We start from the raw sequence: 14,537 nt of genomic DNA, 5'->3' as shown, positions 1-14,537 counted from the left end.
TTTAGTGACTGTTTGAAGTTACAACGGCACTAAAAAAGTAACCTATGACCATTTTTACACTTACAATTGTTGCAGCATCCTCCTGGTCACGTGATCAGAATTTGGATGCTTGGCAACTGGCATGTATTTATGACAGTTGTAGTGCCCCCAGGTCATGGGGCTCCCAAGATCACCTTTTGCAACCTTCTGACAAGCAAAGTCAATGGGAAAGCCAGATTCACTTAACAACCGAGTTACTGATTTAACAACTGTGGTGATTCACTTAACAACTGTGGTGAAAAAGGTCATAAAATGGGGTAAAACTTAACAACTATTGTATTTAGCAACAGAAACAGCAACATAAATTTTGGAAGTCAAGGATTAACACTTTCCTATTATGTTCAATAGTGAACATAAGCTTGACATGTAATATGGGTGTCAAAGGCAGCCCTGGATTTATTGCTCTGAGTGTGTCAAACAGTTGTTTGGATTTTGATTCTTTAGTTTGAGGAAAACATGTCCAATTGACCAAATGCCACAGTAACAGATGAAATAAGGATGGCACATAGACTGGAATTCTTATGGGAGGGAAAATGGACCAGGTTAAAAATAATGCTGAAAATGAAGTCAACATACTTGGTAGTTAGTGATTATGCTATTCATCACCTTATGGAAGAGTAATTCCATAAGAGCATGAAAAAGAAAGATGAGTAATCAAGTGAGATGTCACCGTATTATTTTAATTGTTCCCAGCCCGCTGCTTAGGTATGGGACATTATTGGAGATGTATGAGGCATGTACATAAAGAAGAGAACAGGTACAGTTTTAATTAGCTGGAATTGCTTGGCATACATCATTGGTGTAATATTACTGAATTTTATTCTAAGTAGGAAATTGGATGCACAGCATGTGTATCTTAGCTGGTTACTTCATCAAAAGATGTAAAAAATAAAGAATTGTACACTAAAAAACAAATTCAATAAAAGAAAATGGGGGAATTGCACCCATACATACACATTATTTTTTATTGGAAATACACTTTCAGATTTAAATGAGATATTTTACCATAGCTTAGTTCAATTTTGTAGAACAAGGATGCCGACTGTGTATATAACAAAAAGAATCACCCTTATTGCCCTTATTGCCTTTTCTTTTAATAGTTTTCTTAACAACTTAACAAGTAAATATATATATGATGTATAAATATTTATGTTATGATATACTGTTGCATTAATTGTTCCTACAGCTGCAAAAATGTGGTATCTGATTTGGTCCTGCATCTTCCTACTAACGACAATTGCTGATCTTACTATTGAGGGAAAAAGCACCCCATTTCCAAAGTTTACTAAAATAAAAGCTATTGAGATGGAAACCACTAAGAACCCAGATGCTTCTGAGGCAGCCCCTATGGAAGACAGCCTCCTCACCGAAATACCTGAAAAGAATGATGTCACAACAGAATTGTCTACACCACACTATGCCTTCAGAACAGCCACCACACTCTTCCCATTTGAAAACTTTACTCTGGACTCTTCGGACTTCTTTTTTAACTGCTGTGATTGTTGTGCTTTATCTCCAGGGGAGAAAGGGGAACCTGGAGAAACAGGATTGCCAGGTAGAGAAAAGCAACTAGAATCAAATCAAATCAAATCAAATCAAATCAAATCAAATCAAATCAAATCAAATCAAATCAAACCAAATCAGACCTTTGCTACAGTCCTAAACCAGCATAAAAAGCAACTGTTTACTTGTAGAATTTCTCACTTTCAAGTTTAATGATGTCCTTTTCAAATTTAGTAATGACTTACTAATTTAGATATGCTAAATTGGACAGGAGAAACAGATTGTCAGTAGCTGCTAGCCTTAATGAGTGCACTAAAAGCATATTGCCTTAAATATCAGCTGGTAGGAAGCAATGGTAGAAGTGGATGCTCAACTTCTGATTCATTTATGAACTTTCTTTCTGAATGCATCCTGACTGATTCCGATACGATATCATCTAGAATGCTGGATTAGATGGGCCACTGGCTTGATATATATTCAGGTTAAGCAAAGGTGTTTTATATCGAGCAGAGCAGCATTATCATTTGACTGTTTCTTAAAGGGGCTGTGACTTTTCCTGAGCTTGCACATAAGTCATGTATACTCAGGACAATAGCAATAGCACTTAAACTTATATACTGCTTGGCAGTGTTTTTGCAGCCCTCTCTAAGCATCAGCATATTGCCCCCAATAATCTGGGTTCTCATTTTACCCACTTCAGAAGGAATGGAAGGCTGAGTCAACCTTGAACCTGGTGAGATTTGATCTGCCAAATTGCAGCCAGCAGTTAGCAGAAGTAGCCTGCAGTACTGCATTCCACCCACTGCACCATCACTGCTCTTTTCAATACTAGTTTGAGTTAAGGAGGTGTTATAGAAGAGGGACAAGATGCAGCCCCCTGCTCTGTTAACACTCCTTAACTCAAACATATATTTCTTGAGCTACCATGTAAAAGTAAAATAATTTTTTTATTCTTTTGAGAAGCTGCCAAGGAGACAGCCAGGATGCCAATGCTGATTCAGAAGGCCCTAAACTAGTATAAAATCAATCTTTATTTAGATTGGAAAAGCAATCTGTTCTTAGATTCTTTTCAAGGAAAATCTAAACCAACATGAATATGAAATACTGTAATGCATCTACAGCATTAGTAAGATATGAACCAACTGTCTTCCCCCCCTCCCATCTTTGGCAACAGATGGAGGTATGAATCTGTTTTCGAACTCTGTGTAGGTTCTAGGATGGGTGGGGCGAAGAAGCAGCATAACAGCAGATAAAGTGGGTAACTTCAAAAACAAAAGAAAGCTCACTTTGCTCCTCTTTAATTTGAGCAGTTTTATCTATTTTTCATGGTGAAAAGCCTATCAGTAGCTTTGAAAGTTTGTTGTTGATTTTCAACAACTGTAACACATAATAATTACTTTCAGAGGCAGCCTTCCTATTCTACAGGTAGCAAATAACAGTAGTGTCAGGCCTGGAAGCCATCTTTTTCATTGGATCTTCAGGCCTGCCACATTTACTACTGTGGGAAACTGGGAGGGGGGAATTGTGCGGAGCCAGGGTGATATATAGTCATAATAATATTCATTTCTCAGAAAATCAAGGACATATTGCTCTGCAGCTGGAAGGCTGGAACTGGGAGGCATGTCCAGTTGGGACGGAGCTTTGATTGGACCATGTGATGGACATGTGGGTGTTGGGAGGGACTTGAACTTTCCTTTGGGTGGGGAAGACCTGACAGATGTGCCAATACGACATCTCTAATAAAATGGAAATTTTGAGGGATTCCAAAGACTTAGGATAGCAAAATAACAAAATAACAGTACTAAAGACATTGTGACATATGAATCTTTTCAAATAATGTACTTTCCTTGTTTTTTAAAAAATAGGACTTAAAGGAGAAGTAGGAGAAAAAGGCCGTCCCGGTCTACCAGGAACTCCTGGATTACAAGGATCAAAAGGATTCAAAGGAAACAAAGGTAAGAACATTAAAATTCTTAAAAACAACCATCACCACCTCCATGGACTGGATTGATTTAGCAATATTTTCCAAATGTAAAAAGTGCACTTTCATGTATTTAGTTGACCTATTGAAGTGATAAAGAAAGCAGAGCTAAGACATGGGACGAGGAGCCCTAATTAGAGTTAGTCTCCCAATAAATTAGGAAACAATAAAAACAACCTTTGATTTCTGACTTCAGTCATCTTCTCCCATTTATTTATTTATCAATCTTATATGCTGCCCATCTTGGCAAAGGCAACTCTAGATGGCTTATAGACAAGGAAAAAAACTACAGTATAAACCAATAAAACAATAAATAGAGGTCTTAAAGTTAAAAATTCAATTACAATAAATTTAAGCAGGATGGAGATGGAGGGAACAAAGTACGCGCAAGGAGGAGATGAGGTATTCTCTACTCCTGGGGTGTCAAACTCATGGTCTGCAGACCAGATACATCACACACTGGCCACGCCCACCCCTGGTTTAGAGAAGTGGAAAAAAGTCATGATATGTCATGTGACAACAATGTGATGCTGTGAGTTTGACACCCCTGCTCTACTCCATCAACTACCTGCAATGTGCCACATCTTCATTGGGCTCCCAGACTAGTTGGCATAGCCACATCTTCAAGGCCTTTTGGAAGGCCAAACAGAATTTGATCATGGGGGGAGGGGTAGATAGTCTAGAGGGCAGGAACCATGGCAGAAAATGTTCTATTTCTGGACCTTACCAGCTGAAATTCCTTGGCTCGTGGGTTCTGTAGCATGCCTCTTAGGATCTGTGCAGGTAGAGCAGGCCAATCCTATTGGGTGACCCAGTTTATCAACTAACTTGGACCCACACCATGAAAGGCTTTAAAGGTGATAACCTTGAATTGGATTCAGAAGCAAATTGGCAGCCATTATTTCTTGATTATTTTTCAAGAGTGGGAAGTTAAAAGAAACTTATATTTCCAAAATGTCCTATCTCTGCAAAACAAAGAGCTATAAGCTTTCTTATAGTACCTCCTAAGTGATGATGATGAGGAAGAGGATGTAGCATTGAGAGGGCCCATTCAGGACAACTCAACTTCGGGTTCGACTTTGAGAAAATGCCAACACTGAGGTGGTGAATGTGCATTAATACTTATATATATATATAATATTTTGGAACAATGTCATAGGAGATAAAGGAGAACATGGTGATCAAGGAGCAAATGGACTCCCAGGATACCCAGGCAAGCCCGGAGACCCAGGTATATTGCATAAAATCTGAGGAAAAACAAGGAAGTAAAGTACCTATGAGGCATGAGGTTCTCTTTCTTTGTGGCCCTAGGTTGAGAGAGATATATATAATCCTTGAAAATGGATTATCATAGCCATTTCCACATAAAGTGACTTATAACATCTTCTAGTGTCCCTCAGAAATTTTTGAGACAGCATATCTTGATTAGAATTATTTCAGCATAATGATGGTTGGCTGAGAGTCACTGGAAGGAACCCTATTTTTATTATCTTCAACTCTAAATGCCTTTGGAATATTTTAATAAATACCATTATTATGAGATTATCCATTATCACTATTATTATTATTATTATTATTATTATTATTATTATTATTTACTTTATTCATTAAATATGAAATTCAGTCAACTGACATTCAAAAATGGATCACAAACACCATTGACTGATGCTAATGGTTGATACGGGTTGCTGCCAGTGTCCTTAATTATTATTATATTAATAATTTATTATTATTATTATTATTATTATTATTATTATTATTATTATTATTAATAATAATAATAATAATAATAATAATAATAATAATAATAATAATAATAATAATTAACACAATGTGTGGATAGTTTTTTTCTCATAGGGTTGGGTATGTATTAATTACTTTGAAAAGGCTTTTTATGTATTCTGGTGCTTGTCTGACATATGCATTTTAAAATTGCACAGAAATATGTCATATTTAAATTTAGTCCATGCAATTATTAAGACATTGGACTCCTTCCCATAGTGGAGGACTACCTAGCTCCAGCACACACCTATTCCAACCAATAATTTCTTCACAGATATACCTGTATACTTGCATGCCTCCTGCCCATATCTACATAGTATTCTTCTTCTACACGCTTTGTGAAAGGGACGGACTCTTAGAAACCAAGTCATTATGGTGACGGGAAGAGGGCAAATGCATTTTCTATAAAAATAAGGGACCTGGCAATTTTGAGCTGATGCATGAACTGGAGCACGATGTTGCTTGACGTTTTTCCTTCTAACCTTTTCCTTCTGTCTTTAATACTTCTAGGGGAAGTTGGATTTAAAGGAGATAAAGGAAACCATGGTCTTCCTGGAGTCAAAGGACAAAAGGGCTCCAAGGGGGAAAATTGTGAGAATGGCACCAAAGGAGAGAAAGGAGACATGGGGGAACTGGGGTTACCAGGTGTTGATGGGGAAAATGGGGAAAAAGGAGAAAAGGGGGACCTTGGCGAAAAGGGCTATTTGGGGGATCCAGGGGAAAAAGGAGAAAGAGGAGATAAGGGTGACATTGGGCCAAAAGGAGAAAAGGGCATTAAAGGAGACATAGGAGTAGAAGGTGGACATGGGGAGGATGGGCAAAAGGGAGAAAAAGGGCAACCTGGAATTAGGGGTGACAAAGGCGACCAAGGTCCAATTGGTTTGATGGGGCCTCCAGGGGTGAAAGGAAGTCTTGGTTTTAAAGGAATCAGAGGAACCCCTGGTAAAAAAGGTGCAAGAGGCCCAAAAGGTCCAAAAGGTGAAACTCCAACCCTCCCCAGATCAGCATTTAGCGTTGGTCTATCCAAACCTTTCCCACCTCCAAACCTGCCCATTAAGTTTGACAAGATACTGTACAATGACCAGGAACATTATAATCCGTTGACAGGGAAATTTAATTGCAGCATTGCTGGGGCTTATATTTTCTCCTATCACATGACGATACGAGGGCGTCCTGCCCGCATCAGTATTGTCTGTCAAAACAAGAAGATGATCAGAAGTCGGGAGACACTCTATGGCCAAGAGATAGATCAGGCTTCCTTCCTTACGATTCTGAAGTTAAATGTAGGGGACCAAGTATGGCTAGAAGTCACAAGGGATTGGAATGGGGTTTATGTCAGTGCTGAAGATGACAGCATATTTTCAGGCTTCCTCTTATATCCTGATGAAATATTTGACACTCTGCTATAAGAAAAGCACTTAGATATGAACTAAGTGCCAAGAAAGATCTCCCTTCTGTCTTGTTTATCATAAAGAAACATATTTCACTATCCAACTCATGGTCTCAAGACATTAACGAATGGAAGTGAATTAAAGCAAGGGGCATTTAATCTGTGATAATTTGAACTGCTTTGTGGGAAACTGTTACGGAATTGCACTTGGGCAATGGACAAGAAAACATCTCCAGAATGATTTCATACTTTATTTCTATGGTCATTAGCTGATTAAAATTACACCATGCTTTGCATATAGCTTTGATAAAGATGATATTATTTTAAAATAACAATAATACCCTTTTATCCAGAAGCACCTGCATTTAATAGCTAAAACGTTATTAAAATACTTATTTCTATCAGTTACTTCAGTGAAATTAAGATTGTAAACGCAAGATTAAATGGTAGCATAATGGAATGAACATTTGCTGTAGAAATTGAGTCAGTTTATTAAAAAAAAATATATATATCTACTTTTCAAACTTTGCATTTAAATAAATTGTATCCTGTGGGGTGGTATATAATAAAGTAAAATAATTGCTTGTACTTTTTTTTGTGTAGCCATAGATGTGAATCAAACCAATTGGGCAACGATGATTTGAAATATAAATGTGTGGACAAATCTGTATAGATTTGGGAGACCTGAATTACTTTTACTTTATATAAAATGCATTGTAATAAGTGTTGATAAAGCTTTATGCACACCTGTTATGTATAGTTTTGTCAAATTATTTTACTTCCTGGTTCATTTGGAAGATTTGTTTCCATGCCTATAAACTTTGACTTGAACTAATAACCAACATTTTTTTGTTATTCTGATTTTTCCAAATTTTATAACTTCTTCTGAAACCTCGGTGGTTTAATAAATATTGCTGCCCTATGTAGCTGTGTATGTGTACGTGTACCCTATGTAGCTATGAAGGGACGTGGTGGCTCAATGTTGATTGAAAAGTCGGGAATTCAGCAGTTCGAATACCGACTGCCATGTAATGGGAGGATCTCCCGTTACTTGTCCCAGCTTCTGCCAACCTAGCAGTTCAAAAGCATGTAAAAAATGCAAGTAGAAAAATAGGGACCACCCCTGGTGGGAAGGTAACACCGTTCCGTGTGCCTTTGGCGTTTAGTCATGCCGGCCACATGACCAAGAAGATGTCTTTGGACAGCGCTGGCTCTTCGGCTTCGAAATGGATATAAGCACCGCCCCCTAGAGTCGGGAACGACTAGCACATATGTGCGCAGGGAACCTTTACCTTTACCTTTATGTAGCTGTGTACTTTGTCCCAAAGACAAAGTAGGTAAGATGATAACTTACACATAATAGCTTGCTTATATATGATTGATTATCATACCAACATCTTTCTCCAACTCTGTGTCACTTATATTTGTTTGACAATAAATCCCATCATTCTCAGAAAGCAGATGTCAGGCTCTTAGCCTCTCCGATAAACTGAAATCATTCCTTTTCCAAGCACAATTCTCATTAAGTATCTTTAGCAAGAGGCACTAAAATGAAAAAGGATGGAATTCCAAGAAGCCCAGCAATTGAACAATTTCCTGGGTACAGCAATATATCACTAACATATTGGAAGAAGTTGTGCTCATTTTCTTTTTTTATATAGTCTTTGTGTAAACTAGCAGGTAATTCTGGTGGGTCTGTTCACTGATAAGGATAAACCTTGCAGGTGGCTGCATATAAAACTGTCCTCTGAATCCTTATCAATGTGGGAACTGAGATTACATCAGCAATAAATGGACAAAGAAGATCTGCTCCATTTAAATCCCTGATAAGAGCAAAATGCTTTTGATGGTCAACAGACCTGAACTTTTTATTTTTTTAAGGACAGAAGGATTGAATTTACTATTTCATATATAGTAAGCTAAGGCCACACTTGGAATATTGCATCCAGTTTTGGTCACTATGACATAATTTGTTTTTTGAGACTCTAGATCAGGGGCATAAACTCAAGGCTTGTGGGCCAGATGTGGCCTGTGGGGTGCTTAGACCTGGCCCATGGAGCCACCATGGAAACAGCGAAGATCTGGTCTGTGGTGCCTCTGCCAATGAAAACGGAGCTCTGGAGGGCCATTTTGGCTGGCAGAGGGTTGCAGGAGGCTATTGCAGCCAAAAATGGAGCTCACAAGGGCCGTGCACGGCCCTCCCAAACTCTTTTTTCACTGGCAGAGTGCTCAGGCCACCACAGGCACCTCCAACATGAATGATGTCAAGCTGGTCATGCTCCTGATGCCACCTTGGCCATGCTCACCCTGACTTCCCAGAGGCCAAAGACAACCCTGATGTGGCCCTTAATGAAATCGAGTTTGACACCCTTGCTCTAGAAAGAGAGCAGAGAAGTGCAACAAAGATGTTTAAGGGACCAGAACTTTTCTTATTGGGACTTATGGATAGAAAATACTTATGAAAGGCAGATTTTATATATGGTAAGTGCATTTTTCTACAATTGCAATAAGTGCAAAAATGGAAAAAATCGAAATACCTACAATGGAAGAAAAGGTTGTGAAGATGGCAGAGTTAGCAAAGTTGGCAAAACTGACTTGTTTTATAGATGTTTTGATGAAAGTGGAAAAAAGTGAAATAGTAATTTCTAATTTTGATGATGGAATTAAATAAGAGGCTGAAGGAATTATTGTAATGCTAAGGAGGGAGAAAGGTAATTATTTGCTCTAAAGAAGGGCAGAAGTCACTTCTTTAATTATTAACAAGTGGATTGTTTTCTGCATTTTTTCTTTCTTCTTTTCTTTCTTCCTTTTCTTTATTTATTTTGGTTTTTGTCTTTTATGTATATAAAAATTATGTAAACATTATTTGACACCTCCCTTTCATAAAATTCTCATTTGACATCTTGTTTCTCATTATTTAAGGCAGGGGTCCTTCAACACTGTGACATCTCCCACTGAAATGACAAATGGATTTGTGTATCTCCATGAACAAAATTAATGACTTAATTGAGCCTAGGTTTCGCCTAGAGTTTTCATTTTAATAATTAAGACCAAATTTTAAGTATAATTAAAATGGTATATAAATTAAAATTCAAGTATTAATTATATACAGGGTAATTTTTAATTATGACAAATTTAAAGAAAACTAATAATTATAATTCAATTGGTACTTCACAGGGTTCTCAAAGTTGTCGGTACCCTCAACTGTGCAGTACAATACAGGTTTCTACAAGCAAAGAAGTGTGGAGGAAAACTTGAAACTGGTTTTGATCATAAGCCCACTTTGCCTGTACAAGTTAGATCCATTTAAAAAAAATGTAATCTCCATCACTTATGGATGATTTTAATTCCCAGATTGAGGATATTCTCTTTGAGGATCTCCCCTCCTTTCATCAAAACCTTTCCACTGAGAAGTCCTTTCTATTGAAATGCAAACCATGAATAATGGTTGACCTTAATAAGTCTCTATTTTGACAACTCTACTGGCAGGTGGGAAAACAGAATTTTGCCTCAGTGAGTGTAAAAGTATAAAAGGACTATTTTTATTTTGGTTAGGAAGTGAAATAAACAAATAATACTCTTTTTTTTTAATGGAATCCTTTGCGTATTGGTATGACATGTTGGGAGGTCTATATAAACTTCCATGGTTCAATAATAGTTTATTAAGTTTTAGAGTCCCCATAAATGTGAAATATCTGATAAATCAATCTACAGCAGGGGTGTCAAACTCGTGGCCCATAGGCCGAATGCGTCATGTATTGGCCAGGCCCATGCCTGGTTTAACGAAGGGGAAAAAAAACGCAATATGTCATGTGACAATGCTGTGACAATGCGAGTTTTACACCCATAATCTACAGCCATGACTCTAAGAAAATTCTAAGAAAGAACAATGTAAGTTGGCCTTCTAAGGACTTCCTCTAGGCAATCAAGAGACAGCAGCTAGGTTGGGTAACAAACCTCTCTGAGAACTAAATACCAATGAAATGGATGCACCAAGTAGTGATTTGGGAAGGGTTTTCTCTCTAGTTCATATTTTCCATGGTCCACCCATGAAACAGCTGTGCTACACTGCTGCACTGTACCTGAAAGTGCTGGCTTTACAAAATGGCTGACTTCATATACCATCCTAAGTAAATGAAATCAAACAAAATGAGATAACCCAAACTGGTTAGCCTCTTGTAGATAGTTTTATAAATGTATGTTTTGTCACAGCATTTTCAAATTTTTCATCAAGTGTTCATCCTGGCTCTACAAACTATACTTGAAAAAAACACACAATAGAGTTGAACTTTGAATGGAAGTGACCCACCATTAGCTGCAGCCATGGGCAAGCAATGTTTGTGACCCTTCCCCATCAAAAGGCTTCATTCCATTCCCAACCCAAAGGCCATTCATTTTTTTTAAATAAAAGAACTTTAGATGAGAACCTGTAAGTACATAAATAAGAAAGGAAGAAGCTGACTGTTCTGAAAAACAACATTAGTTAGATACCATCTAGCTGCGTCAGATTCTTGGTAACTGTATGGGCAGATGTCCTCTAACTTTATCTATACCGACAATCTGCAGTTCTTCCGAGGACATTCAAGGGATGTGCCAGATATGTCCATCCATCTCATCCATTGCTTCTCTGTCTCTTTTTTTTTACAGCTCTCAGATTTGCCAAGCAGAACTGACTTTTTCCATCCCTAATCCATCACCTTCTAATATCCCATGTTGAAGTTTATGAATTTCTGCTTGCTGAACATTGTCTCAACTGTCTTTCATTTTTTTCCTCAAGGCCTATTTATTGATTCTTCTTGCAGGCCATGGTACAACATTATCAGTAACAACTCCAGATCTGTAATTCAAAGGTGTTCTTTCAATCTTTCTCAATAGCCAGCATTCACAATCATAAATTTCTACTGGGGAAAAATTGCTTTTAGAATTCTGATCTTGGTTGTAAGTAGAAATTTCTTTATCCTTTATTATCTTATCTGTCAAGATAAGATGCTTGTTGCTTTTATCTCCTACATTTAACCTGTTCCTTATTTTTCCAGCGAATTATTGTTATTGTAAGAGCCATGGTGGAAAAGTGGTAGTACTGCAGGCTACTTCCGCTAATTGTGGGCAGTTTGAGTCTCACTGGCTCAAGATTGAATCAGCCTTCCATCCTTCCAAGGTTGGCAAAATGAGGATCCAGATTGTTGGGGGCAATAGGATGACTCTGTAAACCGCTTAGAGAGAGCTGTAAAGCACTGTGAAATGGTATATAAGTCTATAGCTATTGCAAATTGTTCTTGAGTCCAATAAAAACAAAACTATATACCATCTGCATACTTTCATCATCAGTTGTTAATTCACTGAATGCCATCATCTAACTCCATTATTATTTACAAGAATGATACTTGGCTCCGTAACAGAGACTTCTGTAAAGTATGAAAAAATAAGCCAAGATGTTGGTTGTGATTGAAACTCTATACAATAGATACTGTAAATCCTGGATTTATCACCACAATTGGGGCCAGAATTTCTGTTACTAAGCAAGGCGTTTTTTAAGTGACACATGCCTGATTTTACAGTCTTTTTTGTCATGATTGTTAAATGACTAACTGAAGTTGTTAAGTGAATCATATGGTTATTAAGTGAATCCAGCTTTCCTCATTGACTTTAGTTGTCAGAGGCATCCTAGGAAGGTTGCAAATGGCCATCACATGACCTTGGGATGCTGCAACCATTCTAAATACATGCTTGTTGCCAAGCACTGACATTTTGATCACATGATCAAGGGAATGCGACAAAGTCATATGTGCAAAACCAGTTGTATGCCACCTTTTTCAGTGCTGTTGTAAATTCAAATACTCACTAAATGAATGGTTGTAAATCAGGGATTACTTGTATGTTACAGCTCAATACAGATATATCCACAATAATTTTTATAAAATAAAAAAGAAGATTGCTGTGTGTTGATTGGCCACAGTTTCATTCTCCACTCCTTCTCATTCTCTATTTTCCCTGACAATCCTGATTGATTTTTTGCTTGGCAATCTTTTAAGGTTCTTTGCCACCAGAATTTTCTTTTGTGGCACTTACTGTATGTCCAAATGAGTGAGCAAATTATATCACCAAATCTTGTCCTTCAATCTTATAAGAGCATTGAAATCAGCAAAGATTTCATGATATTTCTGGTTTTTTAAAAAGTATATACAGTATTTGTGAATCTAGTGATCAGCGGGGTCTGTAAGTACTGTATTTCCAGTCCTGAATTACTGTTTCAGTTCAGTGAAAATGTGTGCTTGTTTCAAGAATGGAATTCTTTTATCACTGGTTCTCCAAGGACAGTGGAAGTCTCATTACAGATGTATCTGTTCCTAGTCATCAGAACCTCTGCTATATATATCTTGTGCTTATACTTACCATATTTTTTGGAGTATAAGACACACCTTTCCCCCCCAAAAGGGGTAAAATTTAGGTGCATTTTATACAGTGAATGTAGCCCCACTCACCCACTGGCCCCCACCCTTTGGCCTCTGCCTCACAGCAGTTACCTCCTTGCAAGCAAACAGCAAGAAAAAACAGCTCCTTTCAGCTTCAGCACAGCCTAATTAGCACAAGTTGATTGGATCGGCCTCCCGACTCTCAGGTGATTTGCTCTCAGCTGTTTTGTGCAGGGCTCTGCTGCTTGCTGCAAATAGGTAAATTGCTGGAGCAGATTTTTTTCCTTGTGCTAATCAAGCTATGCTGAAAATGAAAATGAAAGTAAAGCAGGCTGTTTGCTGTTTGCTGCAATGAGGCAAAATTGCTCAGAGGCAGAGGCAGAGGGAGATTTCTTTTTCTTCTTTTCCTCACCAAAAAAGGTAGGTGTGTCTTACACTCCAGTGCGTCTTATACTCTGAAAAATACGGTAGATATATTAGATCGATGAAACTCAGGCTCTAACAGTACCCTGTGATCTGTCCCCATCCCCACACACACACACACAGCCAGCCGAGGGTTAAGGAAACACTTTGGAACGCACCCAGTTCTTATCTCCGACTTGGCAGCGATAGACACACCGTCTGCCAAGGGTCTTTATTTGCACAAACAGACAGATAAAATACGAACGTTCAAGAAAGTCCAAACAGAAATAATATTCCTCCCAGCAGTTCCGGACGAGGCTTTAGTGACTCCAAGGTTTTGCTTTGTTCGTCACAAAAGATCCTTGACCACCACTCTCTATTATATAGTCTCTGGGGTGTGGTCTCTGGGGTGTGGTCCAGTGACTCAGTGCTAATCCCTAGCACGCCTCCTAAACTGCTGCAAACGTTTATCACGCCTTCGGAGGCGTGCGTCCAGGAATGATGTCTCATTATCACTTTGACTGGAATCAGCTGTCTCCTCTCCCTCGACCGGCACTTGAGACAATGCCAGAGGGGAGGGGCCTGGAGAGGGAGGCCTGGCTGACTCCTCTTCCTCATGCTCGGAGCTTTCTTCCTCCGATGGGACAGGCTCAGAGGGCGGGGCCACAACACTATCCCCCACCGCAGGGCCCTTCCCCCGGGTCTGACGGTCGGGATGGGGTCGGGACGGGAACTGTTCGTGGAAAGCCCGCACCAGGTCAGGGGCCTGAACGGCAGACGCGTCCACCCAGGTGAAATCCTCGGGCCCGTACCCCTTCCAGGCGATGAGGTATTGGAAGCGCCCCTTCAGCCAACGGGAGTCCCGGATACTGTCCACCTCGTACGTCGAGGCGTCGTCCTCGTCGGCTGCGGCTGGGGGGGCAGGCGTCGGCGGGCGGCGGAGATGGCTCGCGGGGGCCTCAGGGACCAGGAGGGACCGATGAAAAACAGGGTGGAGCCGCATGGAGCGGGGTAGAGTCAACCGGTA

The 14,537-nt window shown here is 39.1% G+C and overlaps 1 protein-coding gene across 3 annotated transcripts in view; it reads left to right on the top strand.

Moving 5' to 3' along the window:
* OTOL1 (otolin 1) overlaps window positions 1-7,446 on the top strand; it is a 40,615-nt gene extending 33,169 nt beyond the window's left edge. For all 3 annotated transcript variants that reach the window (XM_087872537.1, XM_034439064.3, XM_087872538.1), the window contains 4 exons: window positions 1,226-1,594; window positions 3,408-3,497; window positions 4,683-4,754; window positions 5,816-7,446. In XM_087872537.1, the coding sequence (XP_087728663.1) occupies window positions 1,226-1,594; window positions 3,408-3,497; window positions 4,683-4,754; window positions 5,816-6,714 (1,430 nt within the window). In that variant the 3' untranslated portion in view covers window positions 6,715-7,446. The remainder of the gene's footprint in view (window positions 1-1,225; window positions 1,595-3,407; window positions 3,498-4,682; window positions 4,755-5,815) is intronic.
* Window positions 7,447-14,537: the final 7,091 nt, after the last annotated feature.

Source organism: Pantherophis guttatus, chromosome 6 (assembly GCF_059756535.1).
Source record: "Pantherophis guttatus breed Tessera chromosome 6, ASM5975653v1, whole genome shotgun sequence".
NCBI classification, from domain to species: domain Eukaryota; kingdom Metazoa; phylum Chordata; class Lepidosauria; order Squamata; family Colubridae; genus Pantherophis; species Pantherophis guttatus.
This window is presented reverse-complemented; position numbering and strand designations above follow the sequence as displayed.